Source organism: Choristoneura fumiferana, chromosome 4, assembly GCF_025370935.1.
Source record: "Choristoneura fumiferana chromosome 4, NRCan_CFum_1, whole genome shotgun sequence".
NCBI classification, from domain to species: Eukaryota; Metazoa; Arthropoda; class Insecta; order Lepidoptera; family Tortricidae; genus Choristoneura; species Choristoneura fumiferana.
Genome location: NC_133475.1, coordinates 6,934,571 through 6,955,060, shown reverse-complemented (window position 1 = coordinate 6,955,060; position 20,490 = coordinate 6,934,571). Strand labels below are relative to the sequence as shown.

The 20,490-nt window shown below is 39.0% G+C and overlaps 1 protein-coding gene across 2 annotated transcripts; it reads right to left on the bottom strand.

The window, feature by feature from the left end:
* Positions 1-834: 834 nt before the first annotated feature.
* LOC141427379 (odorant receptor Or2-like) lies at positions 835-16,609 on the bottom strand. Of its 2 annotated transcripts, XM_074086727.1 has the most exons (8): positions 16,412-16,609; positions 15,467-15,715; positions 13,999-14,267; positions 9,970-10,171; positions 9,396-9,495; positions 9,184-9,288; positions 7,989-8,150; positions 835-923 (listed from the first exon to the last, which is right to left on the bottom strand). In XM_074086727.1, exons 1-8 carry the CDS (start codon positions 16,561-16,563, stop codon positions 873-875), a joined length of 1,290 nt encoding a protein of 429 aa, XP_073942828.1. In that variant the 5' UTR covers positions 16,564-16,609; the 3' UTR covers positions 835-872. The 2 variants fall into 2 exon arrangements, with proteins under 2 accessions (XP_073942828.1, XP_073942829.1); XM_074086728.1 differs by lacking the exon at positions 15,467-15,715.
* Positions 16,610-20,490: the final 3,881 nt, after the last annotated feature.

Genomic DNA, 20,490 nt, shown 5'->3' with positions numbered 1-20,490 from the left:
TTATTATTTATACCATATTCCAGAAGAAGAAATAGAAATTAGTGAGCGATACGTAATATGATTGCTATAATAAATTCGTAGTAGATCAAGCTTGAAATTGCTAATGGGTTTATGAAGGCGCTTTAATTTATAATACCCAAAATACCAAATACAAGTACACACTTTTAATTTTATGATAGAAGCAATAAATTTGAACTCAACTGATTTTGCCATGATCACAATAATATTAATCTTTTGAAACCCCAAGGTACGGATTTCTATTTTTACAATTTCAACCTAATATTCGGTAATCGTGTAAAGTTCACATTTTTTGTTTGACATATATTGTAGGCCCCAGCCCCAGTCAGCCAGCCAACTCGTTTCTATAGCTTCGAAATTTAATTTAAGTGCAATTGTGGAATAATAGTAGATTACTGTAGAGGCCGGGAAGGAGGGGCCGGCCAAGCAGATATAGACATGAAATAAAATAAAAAAAAAAACAAGAAAAATCAAGCTTGCGGGACGCTTAGTCTCGTCGCCCTGTTGTGTGCGCGCGTGTCGCACTGGCTGCTGTTGGCAGGCGCGGGTCATGCCGCAGAGCGCGCGTTGAAACAAAAAACGGTCGCATTGCCGGCCAGCGGCCGGGAAAGTTGTATCAAATCTCTTTTCAGGCCGCTAGAGTGACCACGCGCCGGCAGCCGAGCCGCAGCACCTGCAGCGCGATACTTCCTGGCCTATTATTTGTAACACAACGTCAATAATATGTTTCATGTCATGTTTGAGAAAAAAAAAACAAAGATATTTCAACTAATACCTAGTGCCTAGCCCACCGTTAACGAAAAAAAGATAGCGATAGTATGAATTTAAACCAAAAACGATTTGATGATAACCAACTAATTGTACTGCCGTAGCATGTTGAAGTACGAGTATGCACTGCTCATTATCTGAAAAGAAACAATTAATAAAAATGAGCCATATACCTAATAGGTACAGCCAGCAGCAGAAGTGGATGAGCGGTAACGGTGCTCAAAATGATTTGTCTACACACGACTTTACTTTCAAGGTAATAAGAGGGTGCTTAGATCAATTCGTCTACTTCTGCTGCTGACTGTAGGTACAGTCAAAGACACTGAATCACGTACCAGGGTGGAACTTTTGTGCTACCATGGTTCTTGGTGCTACTCACGTCATGACATAGGGAAATTGATTATGAAATAGTTCCCCCTAGTACGTGATTCAGTTTCCTTGACTGTATTACAGAGTGAAAAATTTTAGGTGACACAAAATTAATTTGTGTTCGTAGCTCAACCAATGCTAGACAATAATATACCTTATTATACATTAACCCTTTTATAGGGTTCCGTATTCGAAGGTTTAGATATATGTAGGTATGTACGTTGCCAAGACGTCAAAAATATCTATACTATACACACTCTGTAAGGCATATTTGATGGTATGGCTGTATTATGTAGATATCTATTTATGCGTCGACTGTCTATTACCGAACTACATATTTGATTGAAGCCGTGGTGGCCTAGTGGTTTGACCTATCGCCTCTCAAACAGAGAGTCGTGGGTTCAAACCCCGGCTCGCACCTCTTGAGTTTTTTCAAATTCATGTGCGGAATTACATTTGAAATTTACCACGAGCTTTGCGGTGAAGGAAACATCGTGAGGAAACCTGCACAAACCTGCGAAGCAATTCAATGGTGCGTGGGAAGTTCCCAATCTGCACTGGCCCGCGTGGGGACTATAGCCCAAGCCCTCTTGTTCTCAGAGGAGGCCTGTGCCCAGCAGTGGGATGTATATAGGCTGGGATGATGATGATGATGATGATATTTGATTTCCTTTCCATCGTTCTCACAGTAGGTAAGCATCGTACCTAATTATTTTTGTGATATTTTCTGTTAAAAGGTTCTGTTATGTATTAAGATGGGTAGTCTTGTGATAAGTTGGTAATGACAGTTGTGGGTAGACTGAAATAAATGAGTTTTGCTTCCTGAATCAACCTTGTTGTATCTTTTATTGGCGACTTCGGAAAATTTGGTGTAATTAATGTGAAAATGAGCAGTAACTTTTCAAATATTGTGTTTCCTGGACAATTTAACCCCAAAAACGATAAGTGGTGTGACTATAAAGAACGATTATTATGTGCTCTCGACATAGCGAGCGTTGCGGGCGACGACGCCAAGTCGCGCTCTTTGTTTCTATCCCAGTGCGGCAAAGAGACATATGCGCTCATTTCATCGCTTATGGTGCCAGCCCGGCCAACTCAATCTACTTTTTCGGATATAATTCAAGTGTTGGACAAGTTTTATGAACCGGAGGTTAATGAAATTTTGCAAGCAGGAAAGTTTCATAAACGCATGCAATTACACCAGGAAAGCGTGCAAGAATATATCGGCGTGATCGGATTGCTCGGTACACAATGCAATTTTGCCGATCTCAAACGACAGTTGAGAGATAGACTAGTGCTCGGGGTGCGCGACGAGCGCCTGCGGCGGGAATTGTTAAAGACCAAGGACCTCACGTATGAGAGTGCCGTTCAGTATTGTCTTAACTACCAGGCGACGTTTCCGGACTTGTACCCAGAGGCTGGCATGTCTAAGCAAACTCCACTCAATAGTAACGAGCCAATGGAAATTGATAAAATCAAATCCGTGGAATGCAAACATTGTGCACGGCCCCACAAACAAAATGAACGGTGCCCCTTTGCCAAGGCACGGTTATTATTGCAAGCGGCATGGGCACATCGCGTCGGCTTGTAGTAAAAAACAAGCAGAGTTCATCAAGTCGAAGACGGAGAGGATGACTGTTCCTGTGACTCTAATTCAGAAATTATGAACGGAATCTATGTTTGTGCTGAAAGTTATCATCCGCCAATAACGGTTGATGTACTGATTAATGGAGCTAAATTAAGGATGGAGATTGACTCTGGAGCTTCGAGGACCATCATATCCCAGGAGACATTTAATAAATTATGGTTGACCCCACCCAAACTGAAACCTACTGATGTGAAATTGGTCACATGGACCCGGGCCCCTTTGAAAGTCCTAGGGGCTGGCCCATGTACGGGTTGCTTTGGGTGATACAGAGTCCCAATGTGAGCTTTTTGTGGTGAAAGGCAGCGGACCAAGTTTGCTTGGTAGGAACTGGTTTAACAGCTTGGGATTGCAAGTTAGTGGCATCTCTTGGACGGAAGACATATTACAAACATTGAAGAGCGAGTTTCCGAATTTATTCAAGGATGAGCTAGGGGAGTACACAGGACCTGAAGTCTCATTACACGTGCGTCCCGACGCAGTGCCGCGGTTTTTGCGTGCACGACCTGTCCCATTCCCGCTGAAACAACAAGTAGAAGATGAATTGCGTCGGATGATTGACGAAGGTGTTCTTACACCTATCAAGTATTCTAAGTGGGCCACCCCTTTAAGAATAGTGAAGAAGGAAGACGGTTCTTTACGGATTTGTGGAGATTATCGATCGACCGTAAACGCATCCATAGATGTCGACACATACCCACTTCCTACTTCCATGGAAGCATTCGTGAAGCTCAGTGGTGGATGTTTGTTCAGTAAATTGGACCTGAAACAGGCTTATACCCAGTTGAAGGTGGATGAAGACACGGCTATACTCTTGACTCTAAACACACCACTTGGGTTAATGAAGATGAATCGCTTGGCTTTGGTGTGAGTGCAGCTCCTGGCATATTCCAGAGGCTCATGTCTACAGCTTTAGCAGGTATGGATGGGGTGGCGTGTCTGTTGGATGATGTAGCTGTAACGGGCAGAACTCCAGAAGAACATGACAGGCGCTTAAAAAGAAGTTTTGAGAAAGCTGCAAGATTTAGGGTTTCGCTTAAACATCAAGAAGTGCGTCTTTGCTTCGAAGAGTATATCCTTTTTGGGCCATATGCTGAATGCTGAAGGGCTCCACCCTTCACCGGTAAAGGTGGAGGAGATACAAGGCAAGCCTGCGCCAAAGAATAAAGAAACTCTTAGAGCGTTTCTTGGATTGTATAACTTTTACGAGAAATTTTTACCTGAGAAGGCTACCATACTCGAACCGCTGTATCGCTTGTTAGAGGCGAAGTCACCGTGGAAGTGGGGTAAACAAGAAGAGGCGGCATTTAACAAAGCGAAGAGCTTACTATCATCGGATTGTACCTTGGTCGGATATGACGTTAAAAAAGAATTGTTATTAATTTGTGACTCATCGGATTACGGACTGGGCGCGGTACTCGCGCATGTGATGGAAGATGGGTCTGAACGGCCAGTGATGATGGCGTCACGCACACTACAGCCCCACGAGCGCCGCTATGGACAAATTGATAAAGAGGCACTGGCAATTATGTTTGGACTGTCTAAGTTCCACCAATTTTTATGCGGTCGAAGTTTTTGCATCATCACTGATCACAAACCCCTTGTCGGCTTGTTCAATCCAGCAAAGCCCATCCCGGATCAAATATCACCCAGAATGTTACGGTGGTCCCTTAAGCTAAACGGATATAGTTACACGATTAAACACCGACCAGGCAAATCGATTGGTAATGCAGATGCATTAAGCAGATGGACTGAGCAAGAAACGTCTACTATGAAAAATGACCCTGAGCGACTAAGTGAAGTGCTGTTACTAGAAGAGCAGCCACAAGGATGGAACTTGGATGCCAAAACTATTTCAATAGAGACCAAGAAAGATCCTGTGTTGCAAAAGGTTCTGTTCAGGGTGCTCCATGGCTGGCCACGCTTGAACACCGACCCCGAACTGCAACCGTTCTGGAGTCGTAGGGAGGCTCTTTCACACAATAAAGAGTGTTTATTGTGGTGCAATAGGGTCATCATACCTGCCTCGCTTCAGCAAAAGGTGCTTAAATTACTACATGCACCACATGCAGGTATCGTGCAAACGAAGCCATACGCAAGAGGATATATTTGGTGGGCTGGCATGGACAATGAAATAGAAAAAGTGGTGGCTGAATGCGAAGAGTGCCAGTCAGTGAGAAACAATCCACCCAAGGATCCGCAAATGTGGGTGATGCCGGATAAACCATGGAGCAGAGTACATGTGGATTTTGCTGGCCCTTTTCAAGGAAAAACTTTTTTACTCCTCATTGATACCTACAGCAAATGGTTAGAGGCAGAAATCGTACCATCTATGAACTCGGAGACAATAATCAAGACTATGAGACGAATGTTTGCCTCCCAAGGTCTTCCCGATATTTTGGTATCAGACAATGGAAGAACGTTTACTTCAGAGGAGTTCAATTTATTTTTACAGAAGAATGGCATCAGACACCTGTATACTCCACCATACCATCCGGCTTCTAATGGTCAAATTGAACGAGCCGTCCAGACATTTAAGAACAAATTGAAGAAAATGGCCAATTGTAGCATGTCCTGGAGTGAAAAACTAGCTAAGACTTTATACTTTCTGCGCACCGTCCCTAACAGCTGCACTAATAAGACACCAGCAGAAATGTTAAACGGACGCAAGTACAGAACGGCCGTGTCCGCCCTGCATCCGGACAGTGCGCCAAGCCGCGCCGATGAGCAGCTAGAGCGGGCGGCGCAGCGGCCCTGTGCTCGCGCATTCCTGCCCGGCCAACCAGTGCTCGTGCGCATGTACGGTACTGCTGGTAAGTGGCAGAAAGCCACAGTGGAGGAGGTAGAAGGTCCATCTACTTATAGGGTGAAAACGGAAGATGGAGAGCTACATCGACGGCATGCCGACCAAATACTGGCTCGCGCTCAAAGCCAATCCGCTTCGGCACACGACATCGACCACCAAATAACTGACTCGCCTCAATCTTCCATGTCGGATCCTCCCATTGAGATACCACCCCCGGAGTTATGGCCAGATATAATTGGCATACCAAATAATGGCTAAAAATCTAAATTCAATTGTTACTTTAAATTGATAATTAGTGAAGTGAACTTAGTGAGTTAGAAATGCATGTTAGTTACTTATGTTGATTACTGCACTTAAAATGTTTGTACTACTTGATTATGGTAGAAAGGTATGTTATGTATTAAGATGGGTAGTCTTGTGATGAGTTGGTAATGACAGTTGTGGGTAGACTGAAATAAATGAGTTTTGCTTCCTGAATCAACCTTGTTGTATCTTTTAGGTTCCATAGTGGATTATTATTTAGTTGGTTCGATAGTTCCTACTTATAGACAGTCGCGACTCGTGACTTGATAATTCTAAAACGTGCAGCATTGATCTTGATATAAGTAGGTAACACCAATAAGTTCCTACAAAAGCGTTATATGTAGGTAACAGAGGAAAGATACCACCAAATGATAAAACTTGTGAAATGTTATTACTAGCTATTGCCCGCCATTTCATTTTTCTGGAACTAATATTGTAGTTATATGTCGCTCGCTATTTATTAATGTTAAGAATTTGTGTATGTAAGTAATCGATTAGGTACACAGTTCGAGAGATTTCAGAGAATCCGCCTGAAAAAGTAAGAAATAAACAAACACAAAAAACAACTACAGTGCCTACTTACATGTGACCTGGCATGAAAATTATCAATAGTCGAGCTAAACAAACACGAAGAAAAGCGAAAGAGAGATTGGTGAAAATTTGGGCAACACGATGGAAATTTAGTTGCTTGCTACGGTGCCACGCCACTAGTACTTAATACAGACAGACAGACCGTATTACAAAATCATCTGTGGCAGACTTAAGTATGTATAGAACATATCCGCTGCTTACCTACCGTGCCTATTTCACCATGTCTCCCGCCGGGTGAATGAATCTTCGATAAGTAACTGTACTTAAGTACTTAACGAAGGTTCAATACACCCAAGACTAGGTGTAGTCCTACCCGCGTTGTGCCAATTCCCGACCCCGCCCGTGTATTCCGAGGGCAATAAATCACTTTAATCATTTTAATGACGCCTAGAACAACCCACTGAGTTTCCCTCGTTTTTTTTATTCGACTGGATGGAAAACGAGCAAGGGGGTCTCCTGATGGTAAGAGATCACCACCGCTCATAAACATCTGCAACACCAGGGGTATTACAGATGCGTTGCCAACCTAGAGGCCTAAGATACCTACCTCAAGTGCCAGTAATTTCACCGGCTGTCTTACTCTCTACGCTGAAACTCAACGTGTAGGCACTGCTGCTTAACGGCAGGATTAGCGAGCAAGATGGTGGTAGCAATCCGGGAGGACCTTGCACTAAGGTCCTACCACCTGCAAATCGTTGATTATGCAAGAATAATTAATTGATTTCGACGTTACTTTCCAGAGGTCCACGTTAATGAACTATAAGGTAAAACAATCACTCTGTGACCACATGTGCTAGATAGCTACATCTGTGCGGCACGTAAGTATCTAAATGTTTTCGTGGAGATCCGGCCTCTACTCTACATACGCAAACTAACATAATTTATGTCACACAAACCCAATTGCCACAAACACCACACAAGATGCGACGCAGGAATATATTATTCTACACATAATAAAATATATATTCACGTCTGCGCGTGTGTATTTGACACATTTGGTCGCGGAATAGTTAAGGTAGATTAAAGTCTTCACGTTTAAACCGCTGAACCGATTTAAATAAAATTTGGTATGAAGATAGTTTGAGACCCTGGAAAGGACATAGGATAGGTAGTTTTTTTCCCCGGGAAATTTCATACTCCCTGCGGAATAACGATAAAGAATTCTTCGCACACGGAATCGCGGGCAGCAGCTAAGTAGTAATAATAAGTACATGTCAGCGGCCGATCGTAAAATCCGCCAGATCACGAAATTCCTAGGCATTCGTGAAAAGGCGCCATTTAATGATATGCCTAAAAGTTGGCGAGGCATATCACGATGTGCCTGTGAAACTATACGACAGATCGATTAGAGCAACGCATTGGTCGATATTTCTAGCTCTAGGTATACCGTGATATGCCGAAAAAAAGAAAAATTTAGGTACGACGAGGAAGGAGGGAAGCGAGGAAAATGGGATAAGGATAGGTACAAAAATATTTCAATGTACCTACCGAAGAGAAAGTCTCGAGTTGAAGGTGCGGCAGCGCGGTGAACTTGATGGCGAGCGGCTCCTGCGAGCGCTGGATGAAGATCACGAAGTCGCGCCGCAGCAGCCGCCCCAGCTGCGTGCCGTGCCAGCCGCTGTAGAAGCAGCGGTCGCCGAGAGAGAAGCCCTGACAATAACAGGCGAGAAGTTGTAGTTACACAATGAGGGCTATCGCGAATGAATTCGCCGCTAGAGGCGCTAGTGTAGCGTGAGGTCTCCGAAATGTCAAATCTCATAGTTTTTGGGTGAGCTACGCGGGTTTATTTATAATTAGAATAATTTTGTGAAAATTTTGCATTAGCTGAAATTAATTATGGCAATTATGCGTTACGGGGCAATGAATGTCTGTGTTTTGAGACAGTTTTGTCATTTGGAAACTTTTGTCCTCCCTTTTTTTCCGAACAAAACGGGACTAAGCAACACTGTGGTTGCTGGATATTTTTATGGTACGGTTTTAAAGTGTATTAAATATGATTTTAATCTAAACTTTGTTTTCACGCCCGTAATAACAGACTCTGAAAGCCACACTTAAAAACCTCACGCAACAGTGCGCCATCTAGTGAGACAAAAAATGATAGCCCTCATTAAGCCCCATTAACCGCCAAAGTCATACAGTCGTGACAGCCAATGAAATGCCACGTGAGGCAGCATGTGAACACGCCACGGTCATCTATACATAGAATCACCTATGGAATAAAAATCAAGTTGATTTGTGGCTGGTTTTTCTGTAGCGTACAGAGCACGTCACTTCGTTTGTTTTGTAGCGGTGAAGTGAAGAGGTTAAACAATGCAAGAACTTGTATGCAAGTTTCACTACATTTTGCGGTATTTGTTTGACAAACTGAATTCATTGTCCCTCAAAAGAGAATTTCCGCAGTGTAACGTAAGTCGCATGCAAGTTCAGCATCGTCTAAATGAGGCTTCGAATTCAGGATATGACGAACGAAATATTCAGGTGGAACTTTCCCGCCCAGTAGCCAGGGCCGTCGGCCATGAGGGCTTGGGGCACACAAGAACTTAGGGCACTTTTGGAAATGGGGCCTCCAAATGTCCACAAGTTCTTTTGATAAAGTCCTTATTCCTCAACAACAACAAGGCTAAAAATATGCTTAATTAACTGTAATTGGCCATGACAGAACCACTTCGTTGCACATGCTTACTTTATTACGTAGCAAAGTTCCAATGTAACATGGGATCCACAGCTGCATACACGCACCAACCCCCAGTACACCGAACAGGTAGTCGAACTTGCCTTCTGATAGTTGCTGAAAATATTTATGTATGTTAGACCACAACTCCGAACCCGTTTTAAATATTAGTAGCAGCGGCGTTTCGATTTGTCAGAAGCGACATGCTATGGCCACTCACTTACCTCTGCGACCTGAAATGCGATCAAGCAAATGACCACGGAACTGAACATTGTTTGATACACCAGCGCAGGACCGTACACCGATGATATTGTTTCAACAGATCTATGGGCAAAAGAGCGATTGACATTATTACCGATAATTTTACGCGTACTTAGTTTCTCTCTAGTCAGTACTAACATTTAACCGCGGCTTCGCTCACGAAAACTATTAAGTCTCGAAGTTGTATTAAAATTTCAGGACTTACTAAATTCCCGTGGGAATTCCCAAAAATGACATTCTTCGATTTCGATCCAAGGACTGTGGATATTGCACGTCGTCCGCTTTCCTAATTTCTACTGAACACTACACAGCGTCTAGACGGAGAATGGAGTTGACCCATTGGTTATTTTATTGTTGCACTCCTAGGGTCGACCCCATATACTCGCTGGCCAGACGCCAAGACAGAGGTCTTGCATGGAACCGCTATCACGCGTAACATTTTCTTTTTTGTCGCTCGAGGTTATCTTCTTCGTCTTCTTCAGACGTCTTTTGTCACAGTGAAAGACGATGCACGACCTACAGTAGTTAATGACGTACTCGAAAACTGAATGGTGCCAACGTGCGATCTGGCCCATCCGGCGGTTCAGCTTGGCTTGCACCTCCTGTCTCCGCGGGTCCTCGGGAGGGCGCGTTGCCACTGACTCGTCCAGGTCATCGAACAGCTCACCAAAAGCAATCAGGATAATGTCCATCAGGTTGTAGTAATGCAGCAGAAGGTGGAACAGTATGTACACATACACTGAAATCGTAATCTGGTCAGTATTAAGTAGAACGTAACTACTTATATTCCGAAAGCGCATAATTAACTGACGCTGGATACCTTCTTATTAAGCCGCGTAGGTAAGCGTAACATACCTAATTAATGCGTGTTTTCAGGTTCAGCCTTTAGTTCTAAATATTTCGTTACCTACTACATTTGATAGATAGCAAGCAATGGAAAAAAATAACCAAAAGACATTGGCTACGAAAAGGGAGTCCTTGAGTGCCACCTTGTGTCAGCTAGCTACCAAACCTGATTACCTACCAGGTGGGAAGGTAATTCCCAGTTATGGCGAGGTATTTTATTAAGAGACTGAAACACAGGAGGTGAGGGAGGTCGGTTTGATACCGAGGCGGCAGGCGTGAGCTTGCCTTCGGACGGAATCCAAAAGCTTAATGGTTAATTGACCTGAAATGTATATTTCAGAATCAAATTATAATTATTATTATTTTTAGACGGTGGAAGCATTCTACACTTCCACTTAGTGTTAAGTTTTGTAGCTAAGGGACCCCATACATCCCTGTATTATTATTCTTTTTTTTGTATTTTTTTCTTTAATTTTTACTGTAGTATTAAAATATTTTATTTGTAATTATTTGATTTTGAAAAAATGACTTTCTGCCAAGTTTCTTGCGGTGCATTCTTCTTGGCAATAATGGTCTTTCCGAAAGCGCTGGTAGATTAAAAAAAATTATGAAAAAAATTTAACCGACTGCAAAAAACCATGATTTTCTACTAGTCTGAAGTCGGTTGGTGTCGCAGCACGAGCCAGCAGGAGTGATTGAAGCCCAATATAAAGTGCGTAGGTGAGGTAGATGACTATAGGTCCACTCCTGCTGGCTCGTGCTGAGCCACCGACCAACTTGAGTGGTAGAAAAATATTTTCATGGTTTTTTGTAGTCGGTTCAATTTTTGTTATTTATGTACGTACATAAAAGATACGCGCGAAAAACAATACCTCTCCTTGCAGTCGGGTAAAAAGTATCACCCCACTTTACGTCTGTGGGAGGTACCCTAAAGATTTTTTTTTATACACACCGGCATAATGAGGGCTATCGCGTAAGAATTCGCCACTAGAGGCGCTAGTGTAGCGTGAGGTCTCCGAAATGTCAAATCTCATAGTTTTTGGGTGAGCTACGCGGGTTTATTCATAATTAGAATAATTTTGTGAATATTTTGCAATATCTGAAATTAATTATGGCAAATATGCGTTCCGAGGCAATGAATGTCTGTGTTATGAGACAGTTTTGTAAAAAAACGGGGACTATGCAACACTGTGGCATGTTCGATATTTTTATGGTACGGTTTTAAGGTATATTAAATATGATTTTAATCTAAACTTTGTTTTCACGCCCGTAATATAGACTTTGAAAGCCATACTTAAAAACCTCACGCAACAGTGCGCCATCTAGTGAGACAAAAAACGATAGCCCTCATTAGCGGAACATAAAAAAACCGGCCAAGAGCGTGTCGGACACGCCCGAAATAGGGTTCCGTAGCCATTACGAAAAAATTAAGTAATATTTTTCTAAGGATTTCGGTTTTTATACTTACGGAATTATCCATAGTTTAGGTATAATTTATACCTTAGGCTGCTATTTACTATTAAACTACTAATAACTCTCAAGCAAACTCAACCGTTATAGTTTTCCTTGAAAGTTTGATATACTTACTATCATCCTGAATTTTACGCTCGACTCTCGATTTTAATGAAAATTTGCACTTTAAAGTTGAATATTTCGCAAACAAATCATTAGCAAACCCCTAATGGTTTTAAAAGACCTATCCAACGATACCCCACACCATAGGGTTGGGTAAGAAAAAAAAAACTCCCCACTTTACGTCTATGGGAGGTCCCCTAAAAAATATATTTTTTTAATTTTTAATTATACCATTTTGTCGGCATATTTCACATATATATCCTTGCAAAGTTACAGCTTTCTAGCATTGATATTTCCTGAGCAAAGCCGCGGATGGACGAACAGACAGACAGACAGACATGGCGAAACTATAAGGGTTCCGTTTATGCCATTTTGGCTCCTTTTATTTTGAAAACTAATGACGGCCATTCGCTATCATAAATAAAATGGCATATTTTTTAACTAAAAGGATTTTATTTGGTGCAATTTAATTGAGAAAAATAAACATTACGGAAAATAAACATTCCTGAATTTTCATGCTGACTAAAAAAATTAAAAAAAACAATGAAACATTTTGTATTTAATTAAAAAAAAATGATAAATCAGTATCGAGTATTTCCTCCACGTGCCCTTATCAATTATATTTATTTTTATATTTTGTAGTAACATTTTTTTAAAGTATATTATTTTTCACCTCAGCACCTCAAACAGGCAGGTTTTTCTATGGGAAACAGTGAGCAAAATCGCATTTTGCTCACTCCGCGAGACAATGTAACTTTTTAAATATTTTTTTAAATGCTGAGTACAGTGTCTACTCACTGAACTCCAAATATTTGAACTTTACTTTGATCTGTCATTTCACTTCAACACGAAAAAAGCGAGAGATAGGATCAAATGTGTTGATTACGATCTTAAATTAAATTTTTGATATTAAAAATATATCGATGCCTAATAAATTACATGACAACGAAATATTACCAAAATGTAAAATTTCCCGATCTTTTAATAAAGTATGCAACCTCGTTGCACGAAAGCCGCTTCTCTTGTTTTTTTTTATAAAAGAATTCCGTATACTCCATCCCCCCCGCCTCTACAGTTGGAATAAATATTTGTTAAATTGAATGAATTTTTAACAAATCTATTTATTTTTATGTAATAGAAATCTTAATAAAATTCATATTTAAAGGGAAATCTTAATATAATTCATATTTAAAGGTTTAATAACATTTATAATAAATTACACGCTTATTGTTCAACCTTTTTAATGACCCCAAGATGAGGCTTTTTGCAGTACTTATTAAAAAACAAGAAGGTCTAAGTTCAAATTACAATGCATGTTACGAGTGTGAGATTAGTATTGTATCTACTGGGCACTTTTTTATGGTTTTATATGTGATTATTATTTGTTTCTTAATAATCGGATTATATTTAAAAAAAATGTGTTTGTTTTATAAACAGGTAGGTATATGGGGTTTTACTCTTATGTTGCATTTAAATGATGTTCTCGCTGCTGAGGTGAAAAATTGTATGTGTCACACGAGACCAAAGATTTTTTGCATCTCGTGTATTTGAATCCCTTGCTGCTCTCAGGATTCTAACCTAGAATCACTCGCTGACGCTCGTGATTCAATTATAGAATCCTTCGCTTACTCGGGATTCAAAATCAACACTCGCAACAAAAAACAACTTTGCTCTCTTGTTGCACAAATAACTATACTATATATTTAACAATCATGACATAGCTTTTTTAAATCCATTATGATTTAAGCTCTTGACTTTGATATCCATATTAGGCGTATAAGAAAAAAAATCATTTTTTTGACCCCCAATTATTTGCATCTCACAGCCGCCATGTTTCTTTTTAACGTCACCTATCTTAGGACATTTGGGTTGCTGGGACGATTCTAATGATACTTTAATTGTCTAAATCCGTTCAGCAGTTTGAGAGATATGCGGTAATAAAGAATATTACATACCTACAAGATACGCGCGAAAAGCAATACCTCTCCTTGCAGTCGGGTAATAAAAAATATGGCTCACGGAATCTTCTTGCTGTAATTCCAACTAAGGAAGTTATGAAGCCGGAAAATAATATCGACGATATTATAGTGATTTGGATATTCATTCGGACTGATAGAAATATGAATGAAAAGATGTTTTACTTACAGACAAAAGTGCAAAGCACTACAAATATCAATATGACCTCCAAAAGGAAGAATATTTCGTAGTTCGGGGTCCTGTGGGGGTCGTCTGCTGGCAGCCAGAGGGGAAACATAAACGGGCGGACCATGTGCTCGTCTTGCGTGGCTATTGTACTCTGGTACAGCAGATATACGAGTGTGTTGGATATGTACAAGGTCGCTATGAATATCGGAAAGCTAAGCCAACACCAGCAGAGCTGCCAAATGAGAAGTTGACCCTTTAAGAATGTGTCCCTGAAAGAAAAACTGCTGTTAGGTACAGTGCGACAAAGATCTTGAGGAACGTGGCAAAAAACGGTAGTAGGTAACGCAGCTATCTAAAGAAACTTTACTTTTTACGGTTTCCCACTATTATTCTCTATAATTTTCGGCATTATTTGTGTAAGTTTGGAAGGTAGGTATCTAAAGTGGTGTAGCGCACACTCCTACAGCTTTACATATACCTACACGGAAAATAAGTAAGTAAATAAATAGGATTGCAAACTAAATAAGAAGTGTATCTCCTGATGGTCAATTAATAAGCACCATCAATCACACATGCAGAGAAACACCAAGAAATGCAAATGCATTGCCAGCATACATGGTTAAGGTAAAATACCGTAAAACGGGGGGAGAAAGAACGTCGAGGGCAGGAAGAGATGCGAATCCAGAGTTTTTTTCAGTTGTTACTTAAATTTTCGGGCTCTCGTTGCTCCTAAAGTAATTTTGAGAAATTACAATTATATTTGTCGAAGTTGAAGTTCAAAACCGGAGAATTTTCGTCTGAATTTTACTTAATTCAATTTTGCGTGCAATTCGACGAAGTCAGAGTACCTACATGACTAACAATTTAATAATTTTAATGAACAAAGGCAAATGTTACAACTTACAGAAAACATTAAATCGTTTAGTACCTACAGAAGCATAAATAAAAAATAATATCGCTACATAAATAAAATATTCTCTTGGCAAGGCAATCTATTAAAATATTTTAAATGTTCATAATCAGAAAGTGTAAAATCTAGCAATTTTCCCCATTTATACTAACCTCACCAATGGGGTGTGGAGGGTTTATCATTAAAATTGTGAAATGAAACGACAAATAATCAAAAAAACTGAAATTCGTTCGATTGGACTATATTATACATATAAAAATCAACGTGCCACATGTAAATATTATAAACTTTTATCGTGATTGGAATTTCTCCCCTTTTTCCTATACCAGATTTGTGAGGAATTTTCCCGGCTGGCAAGTTTGTGGTGGCGATTCGTACTTTGCACAAGGTCCTACCATTTGCCGGCCCCATTTATTAAAAAATGTTGTAAAGGAAACTACAAACAAACGTCTGAACTTCTACGATCCCTCGGGCACGGAATAAAGTAGGGGCGTTGCGCCTCCTATGCCCCCCTTTCCCTCCCGGCCACTCTACACGACTGTTTGAAGACGGATTTACCTGTATTGCGATCCTAAGCTACAAATTAAAATAAAATCCTTGTTCATGTTGTTTGATAGAGTAAATATCTTCTCCCTGTTCATCAGCATGCTGACGTAGACAACGACAACGGAGCCAAGGATAAAAAAATAGCAGAAGCATTCGGTTGCGAAGCCATAGTCCTTGGTGGTGACGCCGTGCCATATAAACATCATTTCAAAGCTATTGGCGATAAGAGAAAGAATTGAGCTCAACAGAGGCCAGACAAATCTGAAGAGAAAAGGAAGTTTAAGTATATATTTAATATCATCTGCAATTTAGCAGTGTTCATAAACTTGTGAGCAAAAATTTGATCAAAAATATCTGAACACACTTCTACGCCGTTAACAATAGAGTCGTGTTCAGATATTTTTGCCCACAAGTTTGTGAACTCGACTGTACCTTTAGCCTAAGAAGTAGTTAATTTTTCATTAAAAAAATATAACTACAGGAGCGAATAAAAAGTTAATTAAATACAAGCTACAAAGACAACGTGTTGACAGCAGCAAACGAGACGGTTAAAATAAACACATTAACGAATTAAATAATGGTGATCGGTGGGTGACTCAGAAATGTGTGTAGGTAGGTACTTATAATGTAAGGTAACTATCTCAAGTTACACCTACTATACTCGGTTTGGATAGTTATTTAACTAAATCTAAACAAACTTCAGCTGCCGGATTTTGTACATTCAAGGATTATAAACATTTGACATATTACCATTGTAATACAAAGTAGACTAGTGTATTTCAATACAGAAATGTAAATGATTAGATAATTTAATGGGAGAATTACAATATGTAAGACACCAATTGACGTTTTTTTACATTTAGTTAAATACCTATACAAAACAAAGAATAATAATAAAACGAATGCCAAAAGATTAAGTTAAATTTAGCAAATCACGCTACTTAATAGGTAATTGACCTTATTTTAGATTCGCGGTTGTTGAAAAATATTCCATTTACAGCGAAAAAAACTTGCAACTGTGGATGAAAAAGTTGCAGCGTTATGTCTGGCTTATCAAAATCAAAGCCTTTCTTAAAAAGAAAAGCTTTCGCATTCTGTATGATAGTCATTTCGAACTTGTTTCTTGCGCACCCATCAATTTCGAAATGATCGCGAGCAATTTCTTTTCGCAACTAAGTAGCATTAGAAAAACCGTAATTGACTTCAGAATAGGTCAGATAATTAGGTTAGGTAATTGTAACGTTCGACAAATTATTGCACAGGTAGTAAGCAATTAACTCACATAATTATGGTTCCTTTCTTTCACGATTGGGTTGGCACACTCGTCTCAATCTGCTGAACTTGTTCAATTTCTTAATCTGAGACATTTAAGAACAGTTTACCTTGTAAAATTCTCGGCTCGTGCTGAGGCACCGACTTCAGACTGGTTGAAAATTATTTTCATGGTTTTTTGTAGTCGGTTCAATTTTTTGTTATAAAATTTTTCTTATCTCGTGTCCCAAAAAAAAAAACAAAAATCATACCTAAGCTATGAAATTCTAAATAAAGTTAAAAGCTAACGGCTAAGCTATTCCATATATTATTGGTATACTTAATACCTTATAGTTGTTTTACTGAGCCAGCAGACTCCCCAATAGTTCTTTAGAAATTAGGCTATTCCCAACCAGCTTCGGTGATGGTAAAAACTATTTTCCCCTCAGCACCTCAAACAGGCAGGTTTTGCTATGAGAAATCAGTGAGCAAAATCGCATTTTGCTCACTCCGTGAGCCAAAGTAACTTTTTAATTTTTTTTTTCAATGCTAAGTACAGTGTTGGGTCTACTCACTGAATTCCAAATATTTGAACTTTACTTTGATCTGTCATTTCACTTTAACATGAAAAGAGCGAGAGATAGGATCAAATGTGTTGATTACAATCTTAAATTAAATTTTTGATATTAAATAATATTGATGTCTAATAAATTACATGACAACGAAATATTTCCAAAATGTAAAATTTCCCGATCTTTTAATAAAGTATGCAACCTCGTTGCACGAAAGCCGCTTATCTTGTTTTTTTTTTATATAAAAGAATTCCGTATACTTACTGCCTCTACAGTTGGAATAAATATTTGTTAAATTGAATGAATTTTTAACAAATCTATTTATGTTTATGTAATATAAATCTTAATTAAATTTATACTTAGTTAAATGTTTAATAACATTTATAATAAATATTATACGTTTATTGTTCCACCTTTTTAATGACCGCAAGATGAGGTTTTTGCAGTATTCAAAAATAAGTGTGATATATAGCACAAGAAGTTCTAAGTTCAAATTACAGTGCATGTTATGACTGTTATGAGTACCTATGAGATTTGTATTGTATCTACTGGACACTTTTTTATGTTTTAAATGTGATTATTATATTTGTTTCTTAACAATCGGATTATATTTTAAAAAAAGTGTTTGTTTTGTGAACAGGTAGGTATATGTGGTTTTATTCTTATGTTACATTTAAATGATGTTCTCGCTGCTGCGGTGAAAAATTGTATGTGTCACCAAGACCAAAGTTTTTTTGCATCTCGCTCGCTTGCTGCTCTCAGAATTCTAACCTAGAATCACTCGCTGACGCTCGTGATTCAATTATAGAATCCTTCGCTTACTAGGGATTCAAAATCAACACTCGCAACAAAAAACAACTTTGCTCTCTTGTTGCACAAATTACTATTAATGAATAGAATTTATTTAGAACCGAAACGAGTTTAGCATTGACCATAAAAAAATAAAATATTGCATTCATGTTCAACGAAAAAATTGGTTTCTTAAAAAAGTAAATGGCAAAGATAATTTAGACTCATTCCTTCATTTTTACATTCGTGCAAAATCCTACGCGTAGCTAGTTCATTTTCGTTTTAAGATAATGTTTTCATCTGATTAACAATATTCAACAGCTCTGAAGCCAACACGTGATGGACAGGGCTTAGGTACCCAATGCAATACCACAGTAGAAATAAAAACCGGCCAAGAGCGTGTCGGACACGCCCAAAATAGGGTTCCGTAGCCATTACGAAAAAAACAAGTAATATTTTTCTAAGTATTTCGTATTTTATACGGAATCTTCAAAGTTTAGGTATATTTTATACCTTAGGCAAGCAAACGTAGCCGTTATAGTTTTCCTTGAAAGTTTGATATACTTACTTACTACCATCCTGATTTTTTTCAAATTTTTCCACCCACCGGTTTAGATTTTAGAGGGGAGGGGGACGCTGGATTTTAATGAAAATTTGCACTAAGTTGAATATTTCGCAAACAAATCACTGAATCGAAAAATTGTCTTAGCAACCCCGTAATGGTTTTAAAAAACCTATCCAAAACTAGGGTAAGATGAGAAAAAAATCACCCCCACTTTACGTCTATGGGAGGTACACCAAAAAAAATTAGTTTTTATTTTTTTATTGTACTATTTTGTCGGCATAGTTTATTATACAGGGTGGATTTCGACGAGGGACCTTTGCGGAACTGGCAGATAGTTCAACCTTAGCACTATATTTCCCCCATAGAAACTATGGAAATATATGTTACCGTTTTCAAGTTATAGCCTTTTAAACATTCATACCAAAAACTACTTTGTGCTAACCCTAAACAGGTGGCTGGGTCAATGTTCTTACTTGTAAACAATCTTTAGACGTCAGGATATTACGTTAATATGTTGCCATTTGTCCATTCCTAGGTCTGCGTGCAACGCTAAATAAATCGTTGCAGGATTTGCAGAGGTGATTGTCTCTGGAGTATTTATGTAATTTCTTAGTTAATAATTCTAGATTAGATTAGATTTTTAGAAAAATATGGCTCTGTCCATTGGAGGCCACTCACATGACATGACATGACACTGACATTCACTCAAATGTACCCAATCGTCATAAACAATTAAAGAAGATAGTAACCTCTTTCATCATAAATAAAATCTCTCTGTTTACCTACCTAAACTGATAAAAAGGTTTTAGTTCGTTAACTCGCTTCATCAAATTATTTTCGAATTAATTGAAATTGTTCCCTGGTTAATGAGCAATTCATACAATTGGCTGTCATTTTATTTTGGTTATCGTAAAAAAAAACAATACTTAACAATATTTGACGGATATTGCGCTGAAGTTGTAGTAATAGGTTGTCATAGGACTCTTCATTCGCCGAGCCGAGATAGAATCAACGCATTTTTTACAACTATCGAAACTCTTTGCAAGATTGAAAATCGATCATAAACATATCATAAATACGATGTTTGGAATGAAATTGACATTTCAGTTCATTTCATTTGCTTCCTATACATGAAAATGCCTTTGTTAGATGCACGTGGATATTTAATTTGCTCATGTTATACGCGAGCTGCAATTATAATGCGGTTGAAGCTTTACGACGTTACAGGGAAACATATCCACCACCACACCCAACAGGTCGTAGGACAATTTTACGTGCTTGTGATCGTGTCGCCAACAATCAGCCCGTTGTAACAAGAACAGCTCAGAACGATCAACGTGGAGGACCCGGTCTTGCGGCTAAACTTGAAGAAAGAATACTGCGGTATTTTGAGCGGAATCCAAGAAAAAGTTCGAGATAGCTGGTCGACATTTCGAAATAAGTCATGCCGCAGTACTAAAAGTTCTTAAACGTGCCCGCCTTCACCCTTACAAAATACATACTCGGGCACGGGCTGCAGCGTGTATTATTAGACACGGAGGAACATTTGAACACCGTATGTAAAAATTGTAATAAAGTAACTGATAGTCGTATTTTTGCATTTTGATTTATTTGACTTTATGTGTCATTTTTACATCAGTACGATGACAACAACTCTCGGAAATAAACGTAATATCCCGAGTTTTTCCGACGGCGATTCCTTAATCTAGCCATCTTGCCGTTATGTGCAGATGCAATATAGGGTTATCACCACAGTTAAAAATGAGTGAATTTTGTATTTTTTTTTTTTTACTTTGTTTGAGTTTCTAAACATTATAAATCGACTGTGTATCACTTAAACGATGCAATATCTTCGCAAA

Coding starts and splice junctions, on each gene's coding strand:
- LOC141427379 (XM_074086727.1), bottom strand. CDS start 16,563: ATGACTATCATACAGAATGCGAAAGCTTTTCTTTTTAAGAAAGGCTTT. Junction 9,289..9,395: donor TCGCATTTCAGGTCGCAGAG/GTAAGTGAGTGG, acceptor AAATATTTTCAG/CAACTATCAGAAGGCAAGTT. Junction 8,151..9,183: donor GAACTTTGCTACGTAATAAA/GTAAGCATGTGC, acceptor TGTTATTGTCAG/GGCTTCTCTCTCGGCGACCG.